This window comes from Oncorhynchus gorbuscha, linkage group LG13 (genome assembly GCF_021184085.1).
Source record: "Oncorhynchus gorbuscha isolate QuinsamMale2020 ecotype Even-year linkage group LG13, OgorEven_v1.0, whole genome shotgun sequence".
In the NCBI taxonomy this organism is placed as follows: Eukaryota; Metazoa; Chordata; class Actinopteri; order Salmoniformes; family Salmonidae; genus Oncorhynchus; species Oncorhynchus gorbuscha.
In genome coordinates this window covers 74805601-74818997 of record NC_060185.1, presented here as the reverse complement: position 1 = coordinate 74818997, position 13397 = coordinate 74805601, and the positions used below count along the sequence as shown (strand labels likewise).

The 13397-nt window shown below is 41.3% G+C and overlaps 1 protein-coding gene across 1 annotated transcript in view; it reads right to left on the bottom strand.

The window, feature by feature from the left end:
• LOC123993516 (relaxin receptor 1-like) overlaps positions 1-13397 on the bottom strand; it is a 96168-nt gene that overhangs the window by 23524 nt on the left and 59247 nt on the right. Inside the window, exons 4-7 of the mRNA XM_046295731.1 lie at positions 4092-4197; positions 2166-2237; positions 347-418; positions 79-150 (exon numbers count right to left, since the gene is read on the bottom strand). Of these exons, the coding sequence (XP_046151687.1) occupies positions 79-150; positions 347-418; positions 2166-2237; positions 4092-4197 (322 nt within the window). The remainder of the gene's footprint in view (positions 1-78; positions 151-346; positions 419-2165; positions 2238-4091; positions 4198-13397) is intronic.

The window sequence follows — 13397 nt, the reverse complement described above, 5'->3', positions numbered from 1 at the left end:
TCTTTGTTCCATTTATGTTAGCAGTATGTCTATATTGGCACACAGGATATACAGAATGTGCCAGTAAGGAAAACCTACAACCACTCCAGTTTGTGTAGATCTTGGAACACCCCAGGCATCAGGATGGATATCTTGTTGTAGCTTAAATATCTGAGGCAGAGAATACTGATTTTAAATACGCACGGTTCTCTGAAACAATTTATAGGAATTATTTACCCTTTATTTCAACAACATTCATTCAACTTAAATCAACAACATTCATTATGAAGGACTTAGTTGTTTGATCAAGAACAAAGTTCAACATAACACTGTCAATTGCACGGATGGATGAATATAATGAACTCACAGTCTTGTTAGATTGTACAGTCCTCTGAATGCATTAGGGCTCACAGCTCGGATTCTGTTATGTTGTAGATATCTGAAGTAGTATGTTAGAAGTATGTTACAAACATTCATAGAATTTGTGTGTTGAGCAGAACAACTGCCACAATGGCTAACACGTTACAACAAGTTACAACATGTTACAACACGTTACAAAGAGTTACAACAGGTAACAACAATGTTACAACAAGTTACAGCATGTTACCACAAGTTATAACATGTTACAACAAGTTACAACAAGTTACAGCATGTTACAAGTTACAGCATGCTCCAACAAGTTACAACAAGTTACAGCATGTTACAAGTTACAGCATGCTACAACAAGTTACAACAAGTTACAGCATGTTACAAGTTACAGCATGCTACAACAAGTTACAACAAGTTACAGCATGTTACAAGTTACAGCATGCTACAACAAGTTACAACAAGTTACAACATATTACAACAAGTTACAACAAGTACAGAAGCATCACATTTCTAACATGAACTGCACTTTAGACGAAGTTTAGATCACAGGTTGATCAACGCACTCAAAATTGTGTTTTCTGTCAGGTGTCGAATTTAGCCTTTCCAATTTAGCTTGCAATACTGCTAAATAGAACAGACAGGCAATGTTTACAGTGCTGAGGAATCTTTTTGGCAAGCTGTCAAGCGAGATGAGGATTTTGGCATGGTTGTGAAAGCAGCTGACAGAAGATTTCCTCCATTGAAGTGCTTTTCAATAGAACTTACAGTTGAACCATAGCATCAACTGTCCTGCTATTTTATACATAAAAACTAAATAAAAATGGCTCGCTGTAGATTAGAACAACAAAATAAAAATACCAATTGGTACATACTTTCATGATATTTGGTTTGATAACATTTTTTTTATAAGAAAAAGAAAATTGCAAGCAACGCTTGAATGAAAGATTACCCAAACAATAATAGAAAGCTGACTTTATTCGATAGATAGTTCTTGGCAGTCTATGAGGTATGTGTTCAGTCTCCTCATCGCTCCACTACTTCCATGATGCCAATATGTTTCAGGCACCACAAGGTAGACTGAATGATGTGGTGAACAATTGTGAAAGTCCACTTTCCTCACAACCATCATCCAAAGGTGAGTCTTGATAAAACATCCTTTGTAAGCTTGTTTTGGCCATCAAAAGCATCAAAAGGGGACAAACAATGCTTAGAATTATGTCCATGTCTGTTACAGTGGACTTGACAGGTTGGTCTATCCGTGTGTGTTTTTGAAGTGCTAACACAATTATTTCTGAACGACTGTGTCACGCCTTGGTCATTGTATTTTGTGTTTTTGTTATATGTTTGGGTAGGCCAGGGTGTGACATGGGTTTATATGTTGTTTTCGTATTGGGGTTTGTAGTATTTGGGATCGCGGCTAATTAGAGGTGTTGTATAGGCTTGGCTGCCTGAGGCGATTCTCAATCAGAGTCAGGTGATCCTCGTTGTCTCTGATTGGGATCCGTAATTAGGGAGCCATAGTTTCGCTTTGTATTTCGTGGGTGTTTGTTCCTGTCTCTGTGTTGTAGTCACCAGATAGGCTGTAATTAGTTTCACGTTCCGTTCTGTTGTTTTTGTATTTAGTTTCAGTTATTTCATGTACCGCGATTCTTTCATTAAAGTCATGAGTAACCTACACGCTGCATTTCGATCCGACTCTCTTCTTTCAACAGATGAACGCCGTTACAGACTGAATGCTTCACTAGCAGTCTACAACTCAACCAAGTGACTTCTCTTGCCTGAATACATTTTTTAAAATAAATGTAATGACAACTTACAATTTCTGAAGACTCTGGTACTTATAGAATATGTCACCATTCAATATCCGGAGTCGGTTCCTTTGCAGTGACCTGTGAGATGTGAATAGTTCATAAGGTCGACTAGGTAAAATAAAAAATGTCATAAACATAATATTGTGCCACCAAACAATACTGTGTCAATTAAAAAAGGCCAAAACCTTTGATCCATTTTTATTACTATGTTCTCGGTCCAGTGTCTGATACACTTTGAATTAGTGAAATAAGCATTTTAATTGAAAATGAACAATGTGAAGGACGCTGCAGTAGTCTACAGCACCTTGATGAAAGCTGAGCCAATTGGAGAAGGAATAGCCGGCGATGATAAGCAATTGACATAATTGAATTATTCTGCATGCAAATTGGGCCTTCGAGGTTTACCCATCAAGCAAACAAACAACACATTGTTTTGTTGATGAATAGTCAAGTGTAACTGGATGTCCCCAATATAGAAGGATGAGAAACATAGGGCCCAAATGGGCCATTATCTAAACAATGTAGGGCCATTATGATAGGGAGACATACTATTGTGAGACTGAGAAAGGGCGAGCTCTATGTGATAATGTATAGTAATTGTTGTTATTATTTTGCATAATGATTGAATTGAAATGATGATGTTTATTATACATCATCTTGTTATAAATACATTTTGCAATAATCATATCCTTACCTTCAGTTTGTCTCACATTCCAGTAGGTTTTAGTAGGCTTCAGTATAGATATTCCAGTAGGCTTTAGTGGGCTTCAACAAAGAGATTCCAGTAGGCTTCAGTAGGTTTCAGTAAAGAGATTCCAATAGGCTTCAGTAGGTTTCAGTAAAGATATTCCAGTAGGCTTTACTATGCTTCAGTGGGCTTAAATAAAGAGATTCCAGTAGGTTTCGGTAGGCTTCAGTATGCTTTAGTAAGCTTCAGTAAAGAGATTCCAATAGGCTTTATTAGTCTTCAGTAAAGAGATTCCAGTGGCCTTCATTCAGCTTCAGTAAAGAGATTCCAGTAGGCTTTATTAGGCTTCAGTAAAGAGATTCCAGTAGGCTTCAGTAAAGAGATTCCAATAGGCTTTATTAGTCTTCAGTAAAGAGATTCCAGTGGCCTTCATTCAGCTTCAGTAAAGAGATTCCAGTAGGCTTTATTAGGCTTCGGTAAAGAGATTCCAGTAGGCTTCAGTAAAGAGATTCCAATAGGCTTTATTAGTCTTCAGTAAAGAGATTCCAGTGGCCTTCATTCAGCTTCAGTAAAGAGATTCCAGTGGCCTTCATTCAGCTTCAGTAAAGAGATTCCAGTAGGCTTTATTAGGCTTCAGTAAAGAGATTCCAGTAGACTTCAGTAAAGATATTCGAGTAGGCTTCAGTGGGCTTTAGTAGTCTTCAGTAAAGAGATTCCAGTAGGCTTTAGTCGGCTTCAGTAAAGATATTCGAGTAGGCTTCAGTGGGCTTTAGTAGTCTTCAGTAAAGAGATTCCAGTAGGCTTTAGTCGGCTTCAGTAAAGATATTCGAGTAGGCTTCAGTGGGCTTTAGACGGCTTCAGTAAAGATATTCCAGTAGGCTTCAGTAGAGATATTCCAGTAGCCTTCAGTAAGCTTCAGCAGGCTTCAGTAAAGAGATTCAAGTCTCATTTCCCTCTGTCAAAAAAACTGTTCCAGTACAGCAGAGAACAGCCCTAGGACTTAAACCAACCTCCACAAACAAACTTCCATCAAGACACTCATTAGCTAACTGAGCGAGACACTTTGTTTAAATCCTTTTTCCTTTCCAATTCACAGGAGAAACAGAAGAAAGTATGCACACTTCCAGTCAGATGCAAATGTCTCAACGAAGAAGGCTATCAGGTGTGTGTGTATGTGAGTGAGTGTCATTATGTGCATATTATTTATGAACTCCTCAAAGGTGTGTGTGTGTGTGTCAACTCACATCATGGTGACGTTAATGGACACTGCTGGGACATGGTGAAACTGGGCGCCGTCACAGTCCAGCTCCAGGTCTCTGCACTGGCACGGCTCTGGAACAGCCCCCAGCACTGGAGGAGGAAGAGAGAAGACAGAGGAAGAATATGTTATTGTCTAACGCCAGAGGAGGTTGGTGGCACCTTAATTGGGGAGGACTGGCTCGTAGTAATGGCTGGACCCAAAATTGGTGGAATTGTATCAAATACATCCAACACATGGTTTCCATGTGTTTGATGACATTCCATTCACTCAGTTCCAGCCATTATTATGAGTTGTCCTCCCCTCAGCAGCCTTCTGTGTCTGATGCACATCCACGAGTCATACTGGACCAAAAAAAAGATAGCAATGAAAATAAATTACAACAAGGAATTTGGACAACATTGTTGTTATAGGACTAGCGTTAAAGGGAAAATCCACTCATAAAAAAGAAACTATCTTTCTGTATTTTCTTAATTAGTCCACCCACTGTTGATACAGTCTCAAAATGCATAGGCAAGACATTAGACTTTCAAGTTTTTGACTGCTGACATACAAAACATTTTGGGATTGTATCAACAGTGAACTAATAAAAAAAAAAGATCCGAGAGACATAGGAGAGCATCAGGGACCAGTCTTAATCACTGCCTATGTACGTTAGAGACAAGTGACTTGTGCTTGCTTTGCAGTTTTGCTTACAGGGGGTCACACTGTTCTTACAAAGGCTAAAATCAGAGACCTTCTGCATCGCAAACGCGTGACCCCCTGCCAGACAACGTATTTGCCCATTACTCCACCGAAAAGGTACAGATTTGATAGCACTAGCGAAGACATTTCAAGATGTGGAATGAGGTTACGGCACAATCTCAACACCGTTACAAACGGCCACAGAGAAACAATGCGAAGCTGTAATCGATTGAATTGGGGCCTCATGTCAGAGGCTGACTCGGAGGTTCCAGGAATAGAGAGGATGACTGTGATTATGTTAGTAGTTTAGGTATTATTTGCCAAAGACAAGAAGTCCACGTTCCGGCAGGACATTTTTAAATTGATAAGGGACCATGTTTGATATAGGATACAGTAAAGTGGATATCATCAGAAAAAAATCCTATATATTTGAGGGGAATTATAATCAGGCATAAAGGAATGGGAATATTAAAATATCAAGGGTATTCAAATCACGTCTTCAAGTTCTGTAGTGTTGATTTCCTTTTTCATTACTAGTAGTTTTTTTGATCAGTGTCATAGAGTACACTTATATTGTGTCATGACTAAATTATGGGAAGAATGAAAATCAGCAGTCTAATATTGATGTACTGTTGAGGACACATTTGAATCATGTTCTGATGTTCAAAGAAAGAAACATCTGTAGGAACAATGACATCTAATGCAATGCATATCTAATGACTAAAATGAAGAGGAGGTTTGCATTTGACCTGAAGTGTGAAATCTCATATTCCTCACTCATTTCAAAAGTATTTTTGAAAGATGGGAAATTTGCAATTTGAAAATGTTCTTATCAGTGACCTCTGTCCTACTAACAATAAAGTTACTAATGGATTGAAACCCTGTAACTCTGTAACAAAGACATTTCAGAGAACATTGGATATAATCAAAGGATTATATGCACAGTCTTGGAAGAAAACAAACCTGTTTATTCAATCAGGAAACGCTTATTGCTTGTTATCTGATAGCATGTCAGTCGTGGTTAAAATTAAATTGCATTATTCCGAAACTAAATAAGGACATTTTAGGAATGTTCTAGCGAGGAGATGTCTGACTAATCCTCATCTGTTTAAAGCACTGTCTTAATGCCTCAGGGAGGCAGCACAAATGGACCATTCGAAACCGCTAGACTTCCATCTGGCCTGTATTATTCAGTTCCAGAACCACAAACTTAAATAAATAAAGACATCTGAATGTTAGAATTGGATATTAGGGACAACAGGCGAATTGGAGTGAAGCAGTTGCTATATCAAAACTTTGCTTCAGTCGGTACGTTTTGGCTACATTCAAAGTTAGTATAGTTCAGTAAGTTTTCGTCAACATGTAAAATTAGTATAGTTGTTCTACCTTTGACCTTACAGTACACAACAGGGTTTCAAACAACTAACTCACACATGTGGGAGGAGCACAGGGTCAGTTGAAGGGTCAGCTGCAGTGCCGCGGCTCTGGAGACACTAAGAGCACGTACCTTGGATCTGAAACCCTGGCCATCTAATTGCCAGTTCAACCCCCTCATGTTTTACTGCCCTGCCATCTAATTGCCAGTTCAACCCCCTCATGTTTTACTGCCCTGCCATCTACTTGCCAGTTCAACACCCTCATGTTTTACTGCCCTGCCATCTCCTTGACAGTTCAACCCCCTCATGCTTTACTGCCCTGTCATCTACTTGCCAGTTCAACCCCTAATGTTTTACTGCCCTGCCATCTCATTGACAGTTCAACCCCCTCATGCTTTACTGCCCTGCCATCTACTTGCCAGTTCAACCCCCTCATGTTTTACTGCCCTGCCATCTACTTGCCAGTTCAACACCCTCATGTTTTACTGCCCTGCCATCTACATGCCAGTTCAACCCCCTCATGTTTTACTGCCCTGCCATCTACATGCCAGTTCAATCCCCTCATGTTTTACTTCCCTGCCATCTCCTTGACAGTTCAACCCCCTCATGTTTTACTGCCCTGCCATCTAAATGCCAGTTCAACCCCCTCATGTTTTACTTCCCTGCCATCTCCTTGACAGTTCAACCCCCTCATGTTTTACTGCCCTGCCATCTAAATGCCAGTTCAACCCCCTCATGTTTTACTGCCCTGTCATCTACTTGCCAGTTCAACCCCCTCATGTTTTACTGCCCTGCCATCCAGATGCCAGTTCAACAACCTCATGTTTTACTGGCTTACCCCAGCCATACAGAGTGATTTCATTGAATTAGCTAAATATAACCCGAAGGCATTGCTCACCCATGGCTGTTTAACCATTCGCTAAAATATGCTATGTCAAATACATCATAAAGTATAGTAATATTATAAGTAGCTCATCATTAATTAATGCGTATCATGGATGTATTATGAATACTTTTATAATGGCTGTGTAATAAATATTTTTATCATGGTTGTGTAATAAATACTTTTATCATGGCTGTGTAATAAATACTTTTATCATGGTTGTGTAATAAATACTTTTATCAGGTTGTGTAATAAATACTTTTATCATGGCTGGAATAAATACTTTTATCATGGTTGTAATAAATACTTTTATCATGGACTGTAATAAATACTTTTATCATGGTTGTGTAATAAATACTTTTATCATGGCTGTGTAATAAATACTTTTATCATGGTTGTGTAATAAATACTTTTATCATGGTTGTGTAATAAATACTTTTATCATGGTTGTGTAATAAATACTTTTATCATGGTTGTGTAATAAATACTTTTATCATGGTTGTGTAATAAATACTTTTATCATGGTTGTGTAATAAATACTTTTATCATGGTTGTGTAATAAATACTTTTATCATGGCTGTGTAATAAATACTTTTATCATGGTTGTGTAATAAATACTTTATATACTCATGGTTTATGTAAATGACTAAAGTATTCTCTTGGATGAATTTCTGATGTACAGTACCAGTCAAAAGTTTGGACACACCTACTCATTCAAGGATTTTCTTTATTTTTAAAAACTTTTTTTCTAATAAATTGTAGAATAACAATGAAGACATCAAAACTATGAAATAACACATATGGAATCATGTAGGAACTCAAAAAGTGTTAAACAAATCAAAATATATTTTATATTTGAGATTCTTCAAAGTAGCCACCCTTTGCCTTGATGACAGCTTTGCACACTCTGTAAATACCAATTGGATATTGGGGAGAAAAAGGAGTAAAAAGTACCCGCTCCCCAAGCAAAAATGGCTGTGCAGTGTTACCATTCCCCAAATGACCAAGTTTTCCACAAATTGTGTGTAATTTGTTAACCTGCATGATTAAAATCTGTGTTCATATGTGTTAGAAATGGAGAGTTCCTGCAAAAACTAAGTCTCCACCCTCCAAAAGGAAAATCTCAGCTAAAGCACCCCCCCCCCCTTCTGATCTGTGTGGGCAGATGCAAAGAACTCAAGGTGAATCCGTTTAGGCATCGCCTTCGCCCAACCCTGATACGTTCAAATAACCAGTGACGAAAACCCACAAACCAGAACTAATGCATCTCATTATCTCATGCATCCCATTCAGTGCCAGCAGATTCTTCGGTCTACACACATAATCTGCCCACGGGAGATTAGGCATTGCTAAACCATGTTTTGAATTCTGTCGCTGTACATTTCAAAAGTGCTGAACAAATAGTAATATTGACTATGTCCATCTTAGCTTGCTAATTAATGTCTTCATCGAAATTACGGATTGCCTCTTTTGCGCTCATCATTCCCTTATGCCATAGTTTGTACATGTCAATTGTTATAGGCCTATTGCTTATATCGGCCTATCTCATTAGTATCTTATTCATAATTTTAGGCAATGTTGGAAGGATTTCATTGTTTTGCTTACTTTGTGTATTATAATTAGCGCATGTGCTTTTCTTGACGAGGAGGAGATACTATATAACGTTGTTTGGTCTGTAACCATGTTGACCAGTGACAATCTCTTCACATTCAAATATTTGTTTTCAACAAAAAGTTCAGTAATAGACACATGTAATTCCAGTTGATATTGTGATGTTTGTTATGTTTGCGCAATGCGCTGTCTGTGCGTCAGTGTATTGTATATATATCTCGCTCTCATCCAACACTTTCCACACTGCCCCTACTCGGATGGTATCGCGCCGTCCCAACCTTCGCTCTCTCTCCCCCGTTACTCTCTCCTCTTCCATCCTATCATCTCTTCCCTCTGCTCAAACCTTCTCCAACCTATCTCCTGATTCTGCCTCCTCAACCCTCCTCTCCTCCCTTTCTGCATCCTTTGACTCTCTATGTCCCCTATCTTCCAGGCCGGCTCGGTCCTCCCCTCCCGCTCCGTGGTTTGACGACTCATTGCGAGCTCACAGAACAGGGCTCCGGGCAGCCGAGCGGAAATGGAGGAAAACTCGCCTCCCTGCGGACCTGGCATCCTTTCGCTCCCTCCTCTCTACATTTTCCTCCTCTGTCTCTGCTGCTAAAGCCACTTTCTACCACTCTAAATTCCAAGCATCTGCCTCTAGCCCTAGGAAGCTCTTTGCCACCTTCTCCTCCCTCCTGAATCCTCCTCCCCCTCCCCCCCCCTCCTCCCTCTCTGCAGATGACTTCGTCAACCATTTTGAAAAGAAGGTCGACGACATCCGATCCTCGTTTGCTAAGTCAAACGACACCGCTGGTTCTGCTCACACTGCCCTACCCTGTGCTCTGACCTCTTTCTCCTCTCTCTCTCCAGATGAAATCTCGCGTCTTGTGACGGCCGGCCGCCCAACAACCTGCCCGCTCGACCCTATCCCCTCCTCTCTTCTCCAGACCATTTCCGGAGACCTTCTCCCTTACCTCACCTCGCTCATCAACTTATCCCTGACCGCTGGCTACGTCCCTTCCGTCTTCAAGAGAGCGTGAGTTGCACCCCTTCTGAAAAAACCTACACTCGATCCCTCTGATGTTAACAACTACAGACCAGTATCCCTTCTTTCTTTTCTCTCCAAAACTCTTGAACGTGCCGTCCTTGGTCAGCTCTCCCGCTATCTCTCTCAGAATGACCTTCTTGATCCAAATCAGTCAGGTTTCAAGACTAGTCATTCAACTGAGACTGCTCTTCTCTGTATCACGGAGGCGCTCCGCACCGCTAAAGCTAACTCTCTCTCCTCTGCTCTCATCCTTCTAGACCTATCGGCTGCTTTCGATACTGTGAACCATCAGATCCTCCTCTCCACCCTCTCCGAGTTGGGCATCTCCGGCGCGGCCCACGCTTGGATTGCGTCCTACCTGACAGGTCGCTCCTACCAGGTGGCGTGGCGAGAATCTGTCTCCTCACCACGCGCTCTCACCACTGGTGTCCCCCAGGGCTCTGTTCTAGGCCCTCTCCTATTCTCGCTATACACCAAGTCACTTGGCTCTGTCATAACCTCACATGGTCTCTCCTATCATTGCTATGCAGACGACACACAATTAATCTTCTCCTTTCCCCCTTCTGATGACCAGGTGGCGAATCGCATCTCTGCATGTCTGGCAGACATATCAGTGTGGATGACGGATCACCACCTCAAGCTGAACCTTCGGCAAGACGGAGCTGCTCTTCCTCCCGGGGAAGGACTGCCCGTTCCATGATCTCGCCATCACGGTTGACAACTCCATTGTGTCCTCCTCCCAGAGCGCTAAGAACCTTGGCGTGATCCTGGACAACACCCTGTCATTCTCAACTAACATCAAGGCGGTGGCCCGTTCCTGTAGGTTCATGCTCTACAACATCCGCAGAGTACGACCCTGCCTCACACAGGAAGCGGCGCAGGTCCAATCCAGGCACTTGTCATCTCCCGTCTGGATTACTGCAACTCGCTGTTGGCTGGGCTCCCTGCCTGTGCCATTAAACCCCTACAACTCATCCAGAACGCCGCAGCCCGTCTAGTGTTCAACCTTCCCAAGTTCTCTCACGTCACCCCGCTCCTCCGCTCTCTCCACTGGCTTCCAGTTGAAGCTCGCATCCGCTACAAGACCATGGTGCTTGCCTACGGAGCTGTGAGGGGAACGGCACCTCAGTACCTCCAGGCTCTGATCAGGCCCTACACCCAAATAAGGGCACTGCGTTCATCCACCTCTGGCCTGCTCGCCTCCCTACCACTGAGGAAGTACAGTTCCCGCTCAGCCCAGTCAAAACTGTTCGCTGCTCTGGCTCCCCAATGGTGGAACAAACTCCCTCACGACGCCAGGACAGCGGAGTCAATCACCACCTTCCGGAGACACCTGAAACCCCACCTCTTTAAGGAATACTTAGGATAGGATAAAGTAATCCTTCTCACCCCCCCTTAAAATATTTAGATGCACTATTGTAAAGTGGCTGTTCCACTGGATGTCATAAGGTGAATGCACCAATTTGTAAGTCGCTCTGGATAAGAGCGTCTGCTAAATGACTTAAATGTAAATGTAATGTATATACAAGTGGATTCTCATGATTGTATTTTCCTTCCTTTTTAGACCACATAGGCCTACTAAAATAATTTAAATGGTAAGCTAGCCGAGTCTCTCTCTCTCTCTCTATCTGTGTGGTGTATTTATGTGGTGACTTAAAGAAGAGTAAAGTTGAGGCCTCAACATCTTGCTGAATTTATCTTAACTAACATCTCTTTAAATTGATTTATTTTGTAAAAAAATGTACTTTTTCTCCCCAGATTTGTGATATCCAATTGGTAGTTACAGTCTTGTCCCATCACTGCAACTCCCGTACGTACTCAGGAGAGGCGAACATTGAGAGCCATGCGTCCTCCGAAACACGACCCTGCCAAGCCGCACTGCTTCTTGACACACTGCTCGCTTAACCTGGAAGCCAGCCGCACCAATGTGTCGGAGGAAACACCATACAACTGGCTACCGAAGTCAGAGGGCATGCACCCGGCCCGCCACAGGGAGTCGCTAGACCGCAATGGAACAAGGACATCCAGGCCAGCCAAACCCTCCCCTAACCAGGAAGAGGGTGGGCCAAATGTGTGAGGCCTCTAGTCTGTCCTGTCCTGTCGCGGCTGGCTGGGACGCAGCCTGGGATCGAACCCGGGTCTGTAGTGACTTAGAACGCTGCACCACTCGGGAGGAATCTATTTGAATTTCTGTCTGTGTCCATTTTTAAAGTGCTGAACGAATAGGCCTACCTCGTTGTGGCTCTTTTGCTTGCATTTGCTTATACTTAGAGCTAATTGTTAATGATATAAGAATAAACATCATGAATTCAATTTAACATAAATGTAGTAATGTTTGTGTATGGTTCAAAAGTCAAAACTCATTTTGGCGTTTGTTATTATTGAAGGAGAATGCAGCTCTTATCGACTTACACAAATCCACAAGGATTTGTTTAAGTTCCCTCCATGGTGCTGAAGGAAAGCTCTGCTGTTGGGACAGCTTTATGTAGGTCCTAACAGTGTGTGGGCACCGTTTGTTCCCATTATAGTGCAACTATTATGTATTGTTTAGTTTTGTGTGTTGTATAGTTGCTTTGCTGGAATGCATAAAAAATATGTTGAATTTGCCACACCAAGATTTACATACTAAAATCACCACTGACAACAGATTCTGGAGAAAATTTGCCACACCAAGATTTACATACTAAAATCACCACTGACAACAGATTCTGGGGAAAATTTGCAGAAGGGAAAGTCTATCAGTGTAGGCAGATTGATAAAACTATATTAAAGAACATGCTTTTAAATAACAATGAAATGTGAATGAAATGGATGTGGAGAGAGCAAATGGACTAGGATTGTGTTTTTCTGTCAAATACTTTTGAAGAGCACTAATTGTAGATGAGCACACCCCATATCATACACCGACTGTTATATGGACATCTGATGAAAGGCCTCATAAATGTGATTCTCTTATCGTCTATTAATAACGAAAACTCATTTCCGATGCCGTGACATTTTGCATTGTGCACTGATTGGCAACAACTAAAGACATAATTATGTCCCTATAAATGCTTTCACGTTGAAACATCCAGATAAGTAATATCCATCTTCATATCCATGCCCAAAAGTAATGAACATGGTTAGTTTGAGAAAAATATTAGATTTTGCGACCTATTGAAGGTAAAACAACTGAAGGAGTCATATTGCTCCAGACAGTGGAGGACTCCTTTCATTATTCATTTCTATCATATTTTATGACCATTTTGCTCTAATGGTCATTGAAAAAAAGACATATTTGACCATATCACTTCAAGACAATAACAATGAATAAACCTGTGTGTGGCCTTTCAAACCTGAGTGTGTAATAACCTTCTGTTGAATCTTCTGTTGAATCTGACAATTCATCTTGATGGTTGTACAGTCGTCTCAATTAAAACTGAAGGACCACAGCGTTACTCTGGACCCTGATCTATCTTTTGATTAACATATCAAGACAGTTTCAGGGACAGGATTTTTCCATCTACGTAACATTGCAAAAATCAGAAACTTTCTGTCCAAATGAATCCATGCTTTTGTTACATCTAGGTTAGACTACGGCAATGCTCTACTTTCCGGATACCCAGATAAATCACTAAATAAACTTCAGTTACTGCTAAATACAGCTGCTGGAATCCTGACTAGAACCCCAAAATTTGATCATATTACTCCAGTGCTAGCCTCCCTACA